The 14,536-nt window shown below is 43.1% G+C and overlaps 1 protein-coding gene across 4 annotated transcripts in view; it reads left to right on the forward strand.

The window, feature by feature from the left end:
* MITF (microphthalmia-associated transcription factor) overlaps positions 1-14,536 on the forward strand; it is a 70,219-nt gene that overhangs the window by 9,268 nt on the left and 46,415 nt on the right. For all 4 annotated transcript variants that reach the window (XM_009329815.1, XM_009329816.1, XM_009329817.1 and 1 more), the window contains exon 2: positions 9,827-10,073. In XM_009329815.1, coding sequence (XP_009328090.1) covers positions 9,876-10,073 — 198 coding nt within the window. In that variant the 5' untranslated portion in view covers positions 9,827-9,875. The remainder of the gene's footprint in view (positions 1-9,826; positions 10,074-14,536) is intronic.

Consider the following 14,536-nt stretch of genomic DNA (forward strand, 5'->3'; position numbering starts at 1 on the left):
TGTTCATAAACAGTTTCTGGCTAGAAACAAGGTGCAGAATTTTTTTTTACAGGGGTGGAGGGGGAATTGCCAGAACAGTCCCTGGAGATGCCAGTTACTCAGTACTCCAGCCTTTAAATCAATACTAAATATTTCTGTGAAAGACTGCAGTTCATATAGATGTCATGAACTTAAAATAGAGTTTACAGCTGTTGGATGATGGGTGAAGAGATCCTCTAATCAAACTTGCACTGACCTACCCCAGCCATCCTGTGCCAGCTGCAGAGCAGACCCTGAGGTGTTCTGACATGACCCACAGCATACACCCGAAGGTTGTAAGCACACAGAAACCATACCCGTCTTGGGAAATCCCTGAACTGGGAGTGGTTGGGATTTCGGAGAGGTACGTGGGGACAGAGGGACCTTGTTGCTGGATGTGGCTGTACTGAGGACGCTGCTGGATCCTGTGGTAGCGTAGCAGCGCTGCCTGATGGACTGCTGGCATTTGCTTTCTCCAGGAGCTTTGATTTGGGATTACCCTATGCCAGGGATGTTGTAGGTCGCATTGAATGGCCTAAGCAAGGAACTGAAGGCCATCTCTTCTGTAGTTGTCTGCAGTTGGGCAATTTCTCCAGTGAATGACTGTCATTTCTCTTGGCCTCAATTAGCAAGTTTGTAAACATCACTAATGCTTTCTTAGATGGACATCTGGAGCTTATCCCACCTTCCTGTCTGTGCTGTGAATACCCAAGGCAGCAAGACTGGTACATCTGTCCTGCAATTGCAGATTGCAATTGCAGTGTAAACATGCAAATGGTAGGTCAAGTAACTTGTTGCTGAGTAAAGGCTTTTTTTACCCCCCCAAGTCGTTCAGCCTGCACAGTAAAACAATCTTCTTTTCCCCAATAACTCTTCCACAAATAGCCAAAAATGTAGAAGAAATATGAGCAATGCTTGAGGACTCCAAAACTGAAGTTTGTTTAAATGGTGCGGATGCTGAGGAGTCAGTTTCTTCTTTCTAACAAAGCAACTCTCCAGACTGTGAAGTTGCTGAAGACACTCCCTGATCTGATCAGGTCCTGTAATGAACAGCTAGAGCTGTGGCTAGAGATTGAAGTGAAGGTTTGCATAATATCCGTCCAAGATTATTTTAATGTTAGAGTTGTTGCAGTAAGGTGTTAAGGGTTGTCTGTTGCCCTTGCACGTAGTATTCACTGTAATGAGCAAGTCCTACATGCTGATAACACAGACCCATCACACACCGAGCACCGAATTCGCTTTGTGGTTTTCGTGATGACTGTTTAGGATTCTTAATTGTTTAAAGCAAATCTTCCATAAACACTTTCCCTTCTGCTCCTTAAGATCCTGTTTGCTCAGCATACCAGAGCGAGGATGTCATCTGCGCCAGACGAGGCTTCGAGCTGCCTCGTCGTCTTTGGAAAGCTTTGAATAGTGCTGTAACAGTGGAGTTCAGTAAGCAGAAAACCTCGGATGAGCGGAAGGGTTTAGGCTGGGAATTGCTGGGTCACTGTAAGCCTGGAGGAGCGCAGTGGCTTTTTGGCTGGGAGGGGCTCTGAGCATGTGGATGACGGGTACCAGTTGTGAACACAACATGGCCCAGTCTTGTTTGCTGTAGGGCTGCCTCTGTGAATAAACTTGCCATCCGACTGTGTGAGTGACAGATAATTTCCAAACCAAGACGTGATGGAAAGGTGATGTGAAGTCAGATCTGGGCACTACGTTGTTGCAAAGTATCAAAAAGTGCGGTCATCATACGTCATCTTCCCTCTCGGCGACAGTGTTATCTTCTCTATTTACCCAGATAAAAGAAGGTAAATTCTATATTACAAAATCAAGAACTACAGAGGTTGTTAATGGAGTGTTATCTCCTCACTTTTTCTTTTATCACCTCTTGGTTGTTTTAGCTATCTGGCTTTTTGTTTTGCAGATATGTGTAGAGCTCTTTAGAGAGCGAAGTATCTATAGATGTGGTGTCTGAAAAATGGTTCAAAAAGCCTTTGACAAGGTGACTGGTCAGGCTTTCAAGTGAAAGACAAATCTGCCTCATGCCTTTTTTTTTTTCTCTTTATTTTTTTGGTAATATCTTCTCTAAGTTTGTAATGGCTTTGAAAGTTTGAGGAAGAGCACCAAACCAATATTGAGTAACGCAGTCAGCTACATTTTAAATTCCTTTAACTCTTCACAGAACATTTTTGGGAGCTTGAGGTATTTGTGTGTGTAGGTGTCTTCACCTGCCTGCTCTTTTTCTGCCTGAGGGATTCAGCCTGTTTTGAGCAGAGGTGAAACTAGGGAAACAGTGCGTACACCATCACATCGAGTCTTCGTACCGTTACAGATGCACGTCTAGCTCTTGTGAGATGCACCTCCAGTGGCTCCTAGGTGGAGATTCACCTAGGTGAACCTTGAATGTGAAGGAGTTATGTCCCAGGAAACAAATTTGTCTTGCACCTACCCTTTCCCTTCGTCTTTCTGGCGATAAAGATCGTGAGAAAACTGTGCCGTTACAGACAGCCCTTATCCACTCCTCTGATGGCATTAATGGCCTGATCACACCCCTTTTAATTAATGAATGGGAGAAGTGCTTTCAGTGCCAGCCCGTGTCTTCTGTTTCTCCCAGACCTGCAGCGGGTTGTCCGTCCGCGGGACGGCGAGGGTGGTACAGCTGCCTGGGCGCGGGTCTGAGGATCACGCTCAGCCCTGTGGTAGTGCCAGGCATTTATCTGTGCTCGCTGCAGACCCACGCTTTGCTCCGGGCTGTGTCCATCAGGAGTTTGTGCAATACGCTCATGCAGGTGAGGCAAGATGCTGACTCTCAACTTCTGGGCTGTTTTAGGAGTCCTTTCGTGATATCTGAAGACCTTGTGCATGGCTGCCTCAACACCCCCCTCCCCCCCTTCTTTCCTCCTCGGTAGGTGCTGGATTGCACAGGTCTGCAGTGCCGGCAGGGACCGGGCACCGCCGGCCTGGGTTCTGGCTCCTGGGAACGCACCCGGGCACCGCTGCCTGTGTGGCTGCTCCGTGGGGATTGGAGTTGCCAGGTCCTTATCTGGAGCCACCCCTAGAGACACAGCCGGCCGGGACACCGCTTGACTTTCACCCGAGGGTGCTCAGCAAAAGCCCTCGGACACAAGGCGGGGGGGTGTGTGGGGTGGTGTGTGTGAGATGGAAGCTGTTAGAGTTCAGACGCTCATGCCCTGCTCCTTTGACAGCTTCTGTCTGTAAGTGGCGCTTTCCCGGAGCGACGGCACCGTGAGCAGATTGTGTGATTGATTTGTTGTGATGGAGGTTGTGTTCTGGGAGTTAAAAATACCATGTTTGGGAGCTGGCCACTGTCTTCTGCAGAGCTACAGGAGCTGAGATAATGATGGTGACTTTCGGAAGGGGAAGACTTATGAAATACTCTATGTTTAAAAAAAAATTATGAATATATATACATATATATCTCTCCCCTTCTGAAACATCATGTCAGATGCACATTTCGGCTAATGGAGGTTCAGTTTGGGCATAAAGGTGCGTTATAGCGATTATTATATAGAAGTCTTTGAGGATACTCTCAGTTTGCAATTATTAATCTTCCTTTTAACAGGAAAGGTAGTAAAGGATTGTAAAACGTGACCTTTGCAGCTTCTAGATTGAACCTCTTTAGTTTTACCTTGTTCCTTAATCTGGTGGTGATCAAGCTTTCCAAGCTATACTGCAAGCTGTGTCCCCAAGTAAATGGGCATTCAAGCAGATCAACTTACGGCATTTTATTAAGTCAACACTCATGCAAAAGCCACCTCCAGAGCTTAATAATTATTTACTGAGTGCTCCCGGGTCATGAGAGAGGTTTTCATTAAGTTCAGAAAGCATTATGTTCAGCAGCTTGTGAAGGTGTGTTTTAAAGACAGGAAGAAAAATGGAAAACTACTAAATGGTGCACAGCTACTTAAAAAAATTCTTAGCTGGGGATTAAATGAAGTGTTTTGTTTGTGTGGTTATTTTTTGTTAGTGGTTGGGTTGTTTGTTTTTTTCTTTTTTTTTTAAGACAAGTGTAGCCACTGAATTAATTAAATTTGTAATTCAACCCTTAACTCCTGGGTAGTAGATCTGCATGGTGAATGTTTGAGGGTTTTTTTTGGTTTTTTTTTTTTTTCCTCCTTCCCCCTGCCAACCAGGTACACACAATGCATTCGGGTAGATGGATGGATGCCCGTTGGGTTGAGGGTTGTTCTACGGGTGCAGCCCGTGGGGTAGGGTAAGTGGCACTGCTGCAGGAGAGCAGCTCTGAGCTGGTGCAGGTCAGGATAAGAAAGCACTGGAAGGACAGAAAAATGTTTACCTTGATGATGGAGCAAATGTAACGGCAGGCAGCGTCTCTCTTTAAACATGTAACCTTCGAACGCGGAAACCTTCTTTCATATGGAGGCCTGAAACATAGTCCTTGCTTTATTATAAAGGCTGATAAAGGTCTCCACACCATTTATGTAATTGCTCTGTCCTTGGCAAGAAAGGACATACGAGGGTGCCAACTGTTGGGTTTTTTTTTTTTAACATTGATACTTCAAGCAGCGCCAGCCAGTTGGCGTGGTGAGTCGAGCATCGCTGTAACCCACAATCAATTATTAAATTTTAGGAATGAAGTACAAAGTGCTCCAGGGAAAATGCCCTAGTAGTTTTCTTGTACTCGGAATCCCTTGCTTTAGCTGAAGATAGGGGAGAAGAGATTGTATAGGGGGCTTTTTTGTTATTTGTGGGGTTTTTTTGTTTTGGGGGTTGGGTTTTTTGGGGGTAATCTTGTCTCCCTCTTGCATTTATTTTTTTTCTTTTGGTATCTTTCTGTTTTCTGTCACCCCTCTCTGTGCAAGCAGCGATGCTGGCTGGCAGGTTAGATGCTGCTAGAAGTGTTGTTGCTTCAGCCACATATATAGTACTGGCAACAAAAAGTTTCTTGAGGTTTTACTGCTTGGTAGAGAGACTGAAAACAGAATCTGGACAAATAAACTTCAGTTTTGAGGAAACTCTAGTGGTCATTGAACAGGAGGGGTGTTGAAAGGGGAGCTGTGCGGTGGTGTCTTCTGGTAGTGCCTTCTGGAGGTCAAGCCAAGTATTTGAGTTGTAACGTTGGCAACCTCTCATCTGCTTGCTTTAAAGATCAAGATAGTTTTATGCTAATGTCAGATACTTAAATGTGGATGCCTTTCTTTTCTCTATAAATAATTATGAATGGGATAAGGGTAAGACATGAAACACAAGCTTTTAAATCCCGTGTTATTTCTTACCTCTGACCTCTGAGATCTGGTGCAGCTCGGTGGATTTCTTGAGGTGCGAAATCTGCTTTTCTTGGCTGATTTCTCTGTGGACTAACCCATTAACAAACAGTTGGCAGGAATGGAGGAGAGCAACAGCCTCCCTCTTGTGTGCCATTTCTCTGCTTAGAGCAGGGTAGACGATCCTGCCCAGAGCAGGTGGTTTTGAAAGCTCTTTTTTTTTTTTTTTAATGCATTTGATTTGATTCTTGTTCATCTCTGTTAGAGGAAGCTTTGCATTTGAGGAGTTGGTCTGTTTTTTAATTTTTGTGATTTGTCTGAGAAACCTTACATTGGAGGCTTTTCTCTTTCCTTTAAAAAAATTTAATACTAAAACAGTAATTAAAAAGCAAAGCCGAGTTCAATAAATAGTTTTTTCCAGTTCAAAATCTCCAGAGAAGTTTCTTAACGAATACATAGCTAATGCAAAATAATGTTTGTAAACCAGACGACTCATATAAATAATACATGTGAACCAGAGAACTTGTTTGATCAATTTATAAGAATCTGAAAACAAAACCGACCAACAAAAGACCAGTTTGTCTTTTTGCCCAAGGAAGCAGAGATAAAATAATCAGTACACATCTGGGAAGGTAGATTAGGCTCTAAAAGGTATGGGCTCTGTAATCTCTTGAGTTGATGGCAACAAAATCAAACTTGATTTTAATCTGGTCAGTTGCCTTTTATTATGCAACGGCCATCTGCATTGTAACTTATGTAGTAACTAACATTTCCCAGGCATCTGTGCAAAAGATATGTAATTTAAACTTATTTAATAAAATGTTATCACTTCATGATTAATTGGATTGGCACATGACACTCGTAACTAATAACTCTCAGTCTGTATTACACTATACTTATTAGACTGCTAATGGATAACTGGTTTAATCATATGTCAATTAAAAGGATGAGTCGGTTTCATTTATTGCAATTAAATGGTATCCATAAACTGTGTTTGCAGGAAGTATCTAAAGCGCGTCGGGGAGCAGTTGTGTGAGTGTGTGGGCTCTGTTAGCAGCTCTACATAATCCAGGGGTGAATCAGTTCATGTATGAGAGTTTTGAATCCACGTGTCCAGGTTCTGGGTCGTACTGCAGCACATGGCACCGTGCTCGATCATGGGAGAAGATCTGCCTGTGCAGCAGCACGTAAAGGTCAAGAAGCTTTAAAAATATGAATTTTCAAAACTTTCTTGATGAAGCCTTTGACATAACATAGTTTTTAATTGCTTTTTTGATTGGAAAATTGAGTTTCTGACAAACCTTTTCCTGTTTGCTCTCCGGAGGGTACATGGTGATGAAACCCAAACCATCTTCCATTCCACCTCGGAGCTTTGCGCAGAGCGTCCTGCGGTTGAGAAGAGGAGCAGACGCGGTGGGGAAGGGAAGCTGGGCAGGAGGACGGTCCGTGTTGTGCATGGGACAGGCTTAGAGGATGAGATACCAAAGTTTCAAACAGTTTTCCACATTTGATCAGTGCTACTCCTGGTGAGTGGAGAGAGTGCTGGTGTGGTGAGACTGCCCTGCCCACGGGAGCAGCTTTACAGCCCCTGGGGGATGAAGAACGGGAAATTTGCATGGTAGGTCTTGTGTTTGTCCAGTTTCCTTCACGGTGCTTGTGACAGGAGCATCTGGTCAGGCAGGCAGGTGTTGTGCAGCAGCTTTTATCCCAGATAAAAGCATTATTTGAACTCAAATGCGTTGACAGCAGGAGCTGCGGTCTGGCAGCACGTTGCTGCCAGTGCTGCCTGCGTCCAGGGCTTGTGCGCCTCTATACTGCGTAAAATTATAATGTGCACAAACCAGAGAACGATGTATCTGCTGAGCTTGCGGCTCTGTTGTAGCTATGCTGGTTTCTGGCTTCTCCTTTGAAATGAGGATGAACAAGACAGTCAGTAATCTCCTCTCAAGCTCTTTCTTCCCCCTAATCTGGCCTCCAAAATCTGATGTTCTGGGTGTGAATAAAATCAGACTCTTCTTCCCCTTGCTGGTGTCTGCTCTTCTTTTGATACTTGTTTAAAAAGTACATTGCCCAACCTTGCAGTACCTACCTAATTACATCTAAGCCTTTTTTTCCAATGAATAACTAGAATATTGAGCAGAATTACAAAAGAAATAAAACCTAGAAGAGTTTCTGTCCTTTGGGGAAGAATTTGATGGAACACCATTTTCTGGGATTATTGTTTCTTTTAAAGACACAATATTTGAAGCTTTTGTTGACCAATTTTTATCACTGGTAGACCCCTGAATTGCCTGCAGGAAGCTGTAAGGACAGTTGTTGAGTTGTTGGTGCGAGCAGGTACAGTAATCGCGTGAGCGAGATGAGGTTCCCTGGCAGGGGCTCTTTGAAGTGCCACGGAAATAATTTCTTCTTCCTTCTTCATCGCATTCCCCCAGATTTTAGTATATGGGAAGGTTCTTCTGAGATGGTTTTCAGCACACGTGGCTTTGGTAGGCGGAGAAACAGTTCAAAATGAAAGGTGGGAGGAACTGCTGGGTTAGCAATTTTGCAGCATTTAGGTATCTATAAAAAAATGCCAGCAGCACATGAAGGAGAATCCTTCTTAGTGCAATACAAAATAAGCTTTTCCTCAATATGAGGAGAATGAATCCTTCCTTAAAAGCAGCATTTGAATGCCTCTTTTTTTCTCATCTATTACAGCGGTCTCCGAAGTGGGGTGTGCAATATCATTGGTGGGCAGGAAGAAAATATTAGTGCTTCAGTAATACATGTAATTAATAAAAAAATATACATATATTGGGGTGCATGCTCAAACATTTTCTTCCTGGTAGCAGTGTGTGATCAAAAAAAATTGGGAGACCGCTGTCCCTATAACTACCTTGGTGATGGAAATAAAGCATGTCCTTGGTTTGGAAATGGTGCGAGTGGTTCAGATGTGCAGCCAGGAAACACACTGCTGGGTTTGGATGTGAGAATTGCTTCACCCTTAATTGAAAGGGTGGTGTTTTTTACAAGTATCACAGTCAATGACTTGTCTTGAGCAGCTAATTAGTGCGATTATTCCACAGCTGCATTAGTTTCACCACAAAGGTTTTCTCTTGTTTTATCAAAAGGATCAGTGTCTCTGTGAATGTTTCAACCTGACAGGTCTTAAATAGCAAGATGGTCCCCTCCCTCCCTCCCTGCCCCCAAAATGTGTGCTCTGGAAAAGCAGAGTTTGATCTCTCAGGGGAGTAAGCGTGGGTTCTCCTTTTTCATTTCTACTCTGAACTGTTTTCAACATCAGTCCTAAACAAAGCCAGAAAACTTCTAGCAGCGCTGGCTCCGGTTGCCCAAGCACAAGCTTTTGGTGCCCGCAGCCTCCAGGGGAGACCGGGAAGGAATGCTGGCTCCTGGACCCCTTTGCAAGCTGTTCCGTCAGCATCCTGCAGGTAGCACCTAAACACTGGAGCCAGAGGTGGGGTTTGCAAGAGGAGTCTCCTAGGGTGGGAGGGTTACTGCTGGCTTCCCCAGGCATGGCCCTGCATCATGATAGACTAATGAGCCCTTTCCTTCCATGGGCTGACGGCAATCAGCTGCAGCAGTCAGAATCAGAAACCAAATATCCTGAATTATATGCACTGTAGCTCTTTCTTATATGGAGTCATGTATTCTTACCCACTTCCAACATCCTTCCCTTGAAGGATGTGCAGCTTGGTGTTTACATACCCTAATTGTTCTGCCTTATGCTACAGAAATGTCTTATAAATGGATTTTAGTTCTGAGGGCTAACAAAATGATGGGTTGCTTCAGAAGGTATCCCTGCAGTCCGTGGTAAAGTCCCATGGTTTGTCCCATGCTGTCTGGTAGGAAGCTCTGCTTGCCAAGGGCTTAGAAATAGTTCTTAGGTGGTGAAGCAGTGCAGTGTGCTAGCTCGGGGCCAGCCTGATACGCTTTATAAAGTGGGACTGAATAAAGCCGTTATCGTTGTTTATTCTGCCTGTTCTTGTATCTCACTGTGCTTGGAAGATGCTGATAGTCCTGAAGTGGGGGTTGGGTTTGGTTTTTTTGGGGTCTGGTTTCTAGCTATGAAGAGTGTCACCACCAGCAAGTCCAACCCCGAGGTAGTATTTTGCAGAAAATAACAACTCTGTTATGTTGTGCTTTCATGGGAGAGGTAGATTTATTTTAGCTGTTTATTTTTGAGCTAGATCATTAGACCTGGATTATTATCTATACCTATCATTAGACTTGATACAGCCCTTTATTACTTTTTAAAAAAAGGAATATGAGTGCCTGCTGCTATCTGTAAAAGCATTTGTTTTTCTCGTGGATGCTTGCTGTAATAATTGAAACAGCAAATAGCTCTTTACAGCTGGATATTGGCGTTTGGAAATGGTTAGCTGTAGTCAAGTTAAGGCAGCCTAATGTGGCTGCTGAGTACCTGAAGTAGGTCGGCTCCGAATTCCTCCTCACATGGTACAGTGTATCCTCACCCATCCTGCCCCACGTTGCGGGTGTCATTCTGCAAGCTCCGACTGCTGGAGCCATGATCCCGCTTGTGGAAGCTGAGCCGTCTCTCTCTGGTCTTCCCACAGCAATTCCGAGCATCCTGGCGCTTCCAAGCCTCCCTTAAGCTCCTCCAGCATGACCTCACGAATCCTGCTACGACAGCAGCTCATGCGTGAGCAGATGCAGGAGCAGGAGCGTCGGGAGCAGCAGCAGAAGCAGCAAGCAGCCCAGTTCATGCAGCAGCGAGTACCCGTCAGCCAGACACCTGCCATCAACGTCAGCGTCCCCACCAGCCTGCCCCCTGCCACCCAGGTACCCATGGAGGTCCTCAAGGTACGCCAGTCTCTCTGCTTTTCTGTTTAGGAGCTCTCGCTCATCTAAACGCCCTTTATTTAATAGGGACGTGGTTATAGGCTTTTTTGGCAATGAAATTTTGCAAATAAGCTGCGCTCTGGCTTGATTTGCAGCTTATTTTGGTGTCCTGGTAGCGAAGAATGGGAAACCTTTCTTGAAAAGTTTGTGTGACTTTTGTTTTCTTTAAACTTTGAGGTCTCGGGAGGGAGGTTTTGTTACAAAACTAATGTTTCCGTCATTTTCCCTTTGGAAAACACTTCTCCGTCTTTCTAGTACTTAGTTATTTTCAAAAAGAAGAAACTATTAATAGATTTTCAAATCAATATTTTGTTTTTTAAAAGAAAACAATGAAATTTTTGTAAAATGGAGTCAAAACTCATTACAAAAGAGCTCTTCAGAAAGCCTTAATCTGAAATACGGGTGAGTTTCCAGCCTCTCGCAACGAGCCTTCGTAATCCTTTTTTTGCTTAAATGACTTGTTTGCTATTAGTAGCGTTGGATTCCTTGTCCTACTGGAAACTAGGAGCTTGTTAGTATCCCTCTGTCAAAGGGGATGTAGCTTGCTAATTACTTGAGGGAAAAACGTGAGCAGCTATGAGAAAAGAGATAATTTCATGCACAGGGTAAGTCCAAGTAGAGTAAAGCAATGTGAAATGTGTGAGTAAAAGAATGCGAAACGTTCGGAGAAATTTGCTGACATATTTCATGAAAATAAAACTTTTATTAGTTTTGAAGAGCCTCTCTATTTGCTCTGCATTATTGCTAAATCTTCTTATGTCTGATGTTTAGTAACCGCTTCCAATCAGCAAGTGTATTCTTACCAGATAAGTTACTTGAGCTTGGTTACAATACGCTTGTAGTTTGCTCATCGCTGTTATATGTCAATGATGCGTATTCAAAGATTTAGTTTTAAAATAGACTTGCAGGCTCAGGATTTCGAGGCACTCCGTGTGACGGGTTTATGGAGGAAATGTAGGGTGCTCTTACTTATTGAATCTGCATTATGGTATTGTGTTGACAGTGCCAAAACTAATACTTAATTGGGGCGCTAGGATCATACTCAAGTATGGTCTACGATCTAGGAGCAAAAAGGTGACAGTTGAATTTTGAGGGGAAAAAAATTTTTTTTTACTTATATGTATACATTGCCATTAAAAATTAAATATGATAAACTTTTGAGTGTATGTGCATATAGTAAGGAGTCTGAAATTGACTGGGAAGAGCTATTTTGTCTAACGTTTGTGCATTATGCACAATGTTTGTGTGTAAAAATTTGTTAAACTTGTTTCCAGGTTATGACACCATAGTTATAATGCAGATCCAGCAGATGTGTAGGTGCTATGAAATAGGGTGGGGTTTTTTTTGTAATGCACTTAGTTAAATAAGCATATGTTAGATTTTTACACCCTTTCATCCTAATATGTTATGATGTGAATTCTAGGGGTTTTTTAAACCGCCCTGAGAAGTTGTAGGAAAGTGTTTATTTTCTGATCATATTTTACCGTTAACGAAGGAGTGCAATGTCTTGAAGCATTAGCAGTTGCCTATATTGTTGGTTTTACAATTGCCTCTTTATATGAGAGAGGAGGGGAGGCAGCCCTTTATTTCTGAAGGACAAACTACAGAAGACGCTGCAGCCAAGAGGTGATGCTCGCTTATTACAAATAGGGTTGCTAGGAACTGGCTTGTCGTAGGATTTGCATGCAGATCTGTAACCTGCTGGAGCATTGCTAGGGAACTTCAGGCGAAGGACTTGAACCTGAATCCATGTCCTCCAGGACTGCAGAAGAAGTATCTGTTCCCTGCTCCCTCCTGATGGAGGAGAGTCTCCTGGAAAGAGGGAGGGCATCTCCTCTGCGGTCACCTTTGGCCCAAACGGCAGCGTGCATGACCCTGTAGAGCAAAAAATTAAGAGAATGCATGCTTAACTGGCTTGTGAATTGAAAGTAATACCCGGCCACAAGTGCCTTTTGGTGACAGAATTGTGCGTTGAAGGTGATGGCTGTGTATATGTGAGCTACCTGCTGGAACAAAACGATGCCTGTCTTGTCATCACTCGCATTTACATAAGTAACAGTCAAAATTAGAAAAACGAAGTCCTCTTATTCTCTCTTTGTGCATGAGAGAAGAGAAACTGCTTTGCATAGTTGTGCTGCCTGTATTTTTGGTGGGTGAAAGCAGCTAAAGATTCATCCTTACACCCTTGCTGATAAAAGTGGACCAGTTCTGTACAAAAAAACTTAGTAAAAAACACCAGGCTTGAAGTCATGATCTTGCTGCAAATTTACCACTGATGCTTCAGTGAGAGTAGGATTTCACTGAAAGATCCATATAACTTTGTTTTGGTTTTTTAAAAAATAGGTTATTTGGCTCAAAAGGTGAGATTAACAATAAATGAGGATCTTCCTGGTGCCGATATGCTGACAGCCAGCTCTGCCTGCAGGAACGCTGTACGAGTGACATCATTTCCCTGCAGCTGCTTTTTATACTTCAGTTGTTCTTTAGCTGTAGACAAATTTTCCGTATGAGCTGTACAGAAGTTTTAATTAGATAAATAGGGAACTAAGTTGGTAACTTTATTATCCAAATGGTCTGGATCTAGTGACCTTAAAGAATGAGATAGACAAAAAGGGGATTTTTACACTTTCAGAAACGTTAATCTGCAAGGCAACTTTCTTTGAGAGATCCCTTTGAATATTACTTCACGAGCAAATAAGACCAAATGTAGTAGCTGGTTTTGTTGTTGGTTTTGTTTGTTTGTTTTGGAACTTAGCATCAGAAAACCCCACTCCAAGCCTGTTGAATTTGTCAACATTTTGTTTTTTTATTTATATTGTGTGACTTGCCCTTTCTCCCATATCTCACACTGTGAGGAGGAGAATAATACTTGCATGTCTGAGGATGGTAGTTTGGAATGACTAGTTTAAAAAGAAGCCAAAGGCGTTACTGAGCTTGCATTTTATATTTTTTCAAGATGTTTAGGATGTTCATTTAGAAACAATACAAAAAGAATGAGAAATACATACAAATCTATGTCACATTGCATAGGAATCTCCAAATTACCGAACGTGCTGTGTTCAAGGCCATATGAATAAATAGAATTTAATTTTCTTGAGTAATGACTTCTTATTGCATCACTTCTCTGCCAAGTAATGTAGCTTGGCAAGGTAGGAAATGACCTGTTGGAATTTAATTTTTGTGTTGCTTTGTGCAGCCTAATTAAGAGATGGACTAGGAGTAGCTCTAATGCATTTGAAACAGTATCTCTTTGAATCTAACAGCAAAAGGAAGATTTGTTACGGCTTTCAGTTATCCTTCTGCGGAGCTGATGTTAGCTTCACAGACGTACACTCTGGTTTATCTTTAAGCACTTTCTCATCCATCTCCTGTTGGTAGTTGAGGACAAATGCTACAGAGAGATGTCACAAGAGTTTGGTTGCTTCTGCTGCAGTTCAACTTCTTGCTCTGCCTTGGAAATAGGAGCAAATAACTTAAAATGTTGATTGTTGGAGTAGTTCCAAGCCCTGTCAATGTTGGATCAGGATCCATTCCTGAGGTACAAAGTAAGTTTATATTTTTATTTGAGAGTTAACTTCTTTGCAAAGATTTCATCGTAAGATGTCTTCAGTGGGTTGTATTATGGGGTAGTTTCTTCCATACTAGTGTATTTTAGTTCTGTATACTTAATTGGTATTAAGAAGCTGTTCTTTTTGTTGTCGTTGTTGATTGCAGTTACTCTCTTGTCTGGTAGGAGTCCTCATCTGTTGGAACAGAAGCACTGCTGCAGATCTCAACTTTAGTACTCCAGAGCTGATCTCTGGGAACTGGTTGCTGCATTTCTGTAAGCAGGGTTAGCCCAGGACTTGAGGAGGTCGTGCATCAGGTCCCTGCCTGTAGTCACTGAGACCTGATGATAGGTTAGTCCTTTTGCTCTGTAGTCATCCATTTCCAAAATATTACTGCTATTAATCCCATATCCTGTGGAGTTGAATTTGTTACAGGTGGTGAAATCCTTGGCTATTAGAAACTGAGAGAATACGCTCTTGGTTTGTAGTGAAGCTGGTCTGTTACTCAGCTTCCCCATAGCTGTCTTGGACTTCATTTGTTACTGTCTTCCTGCTTGGTATGACGGAATTAGCTTTTCTTCTGTAGTCCTAGCAGCTGTCTGTTGACACTTATTTAGGGAGCATCTCCTGTTGATGTGATATAGTTGCTGGCTTCTGCTTTTCGTGTCTTGTGCCCCCCCTCGCCTGCTCCCAGCCCCCTTTCCTACAAAGCAACTTGCAGGATTCTTGTAGAGTGATCTCCCGCCTGCCAAGCTGCGGGCAGCAGCAGGACAACTCCCTGCCTTTCTGACAGGCAGTGATACCCTAGCCTCATCTGTAGGATAGTTTTCAGTCTTCTGTGTCAGTCCAGGCAGCTGATTCTAGGATTTTTTTTGT

Source organism: Pygoscelis adeliae, unplaced genomic scaffold (assembly GCF_000699105.1).
Source record: "Pygoscelis adeliae isolate BGI_AS28 unplaced genomic scaffold, ASM69910v1 Scaffold67, whole genome shotgun sequence".
Classification (NCBI taxonomy): Eukaryota; Metazoa; Chordata; class Aves; order Sphenisciformes; family Spheniscidae; genus Pygoscelis; species Pygoscelis adeliae.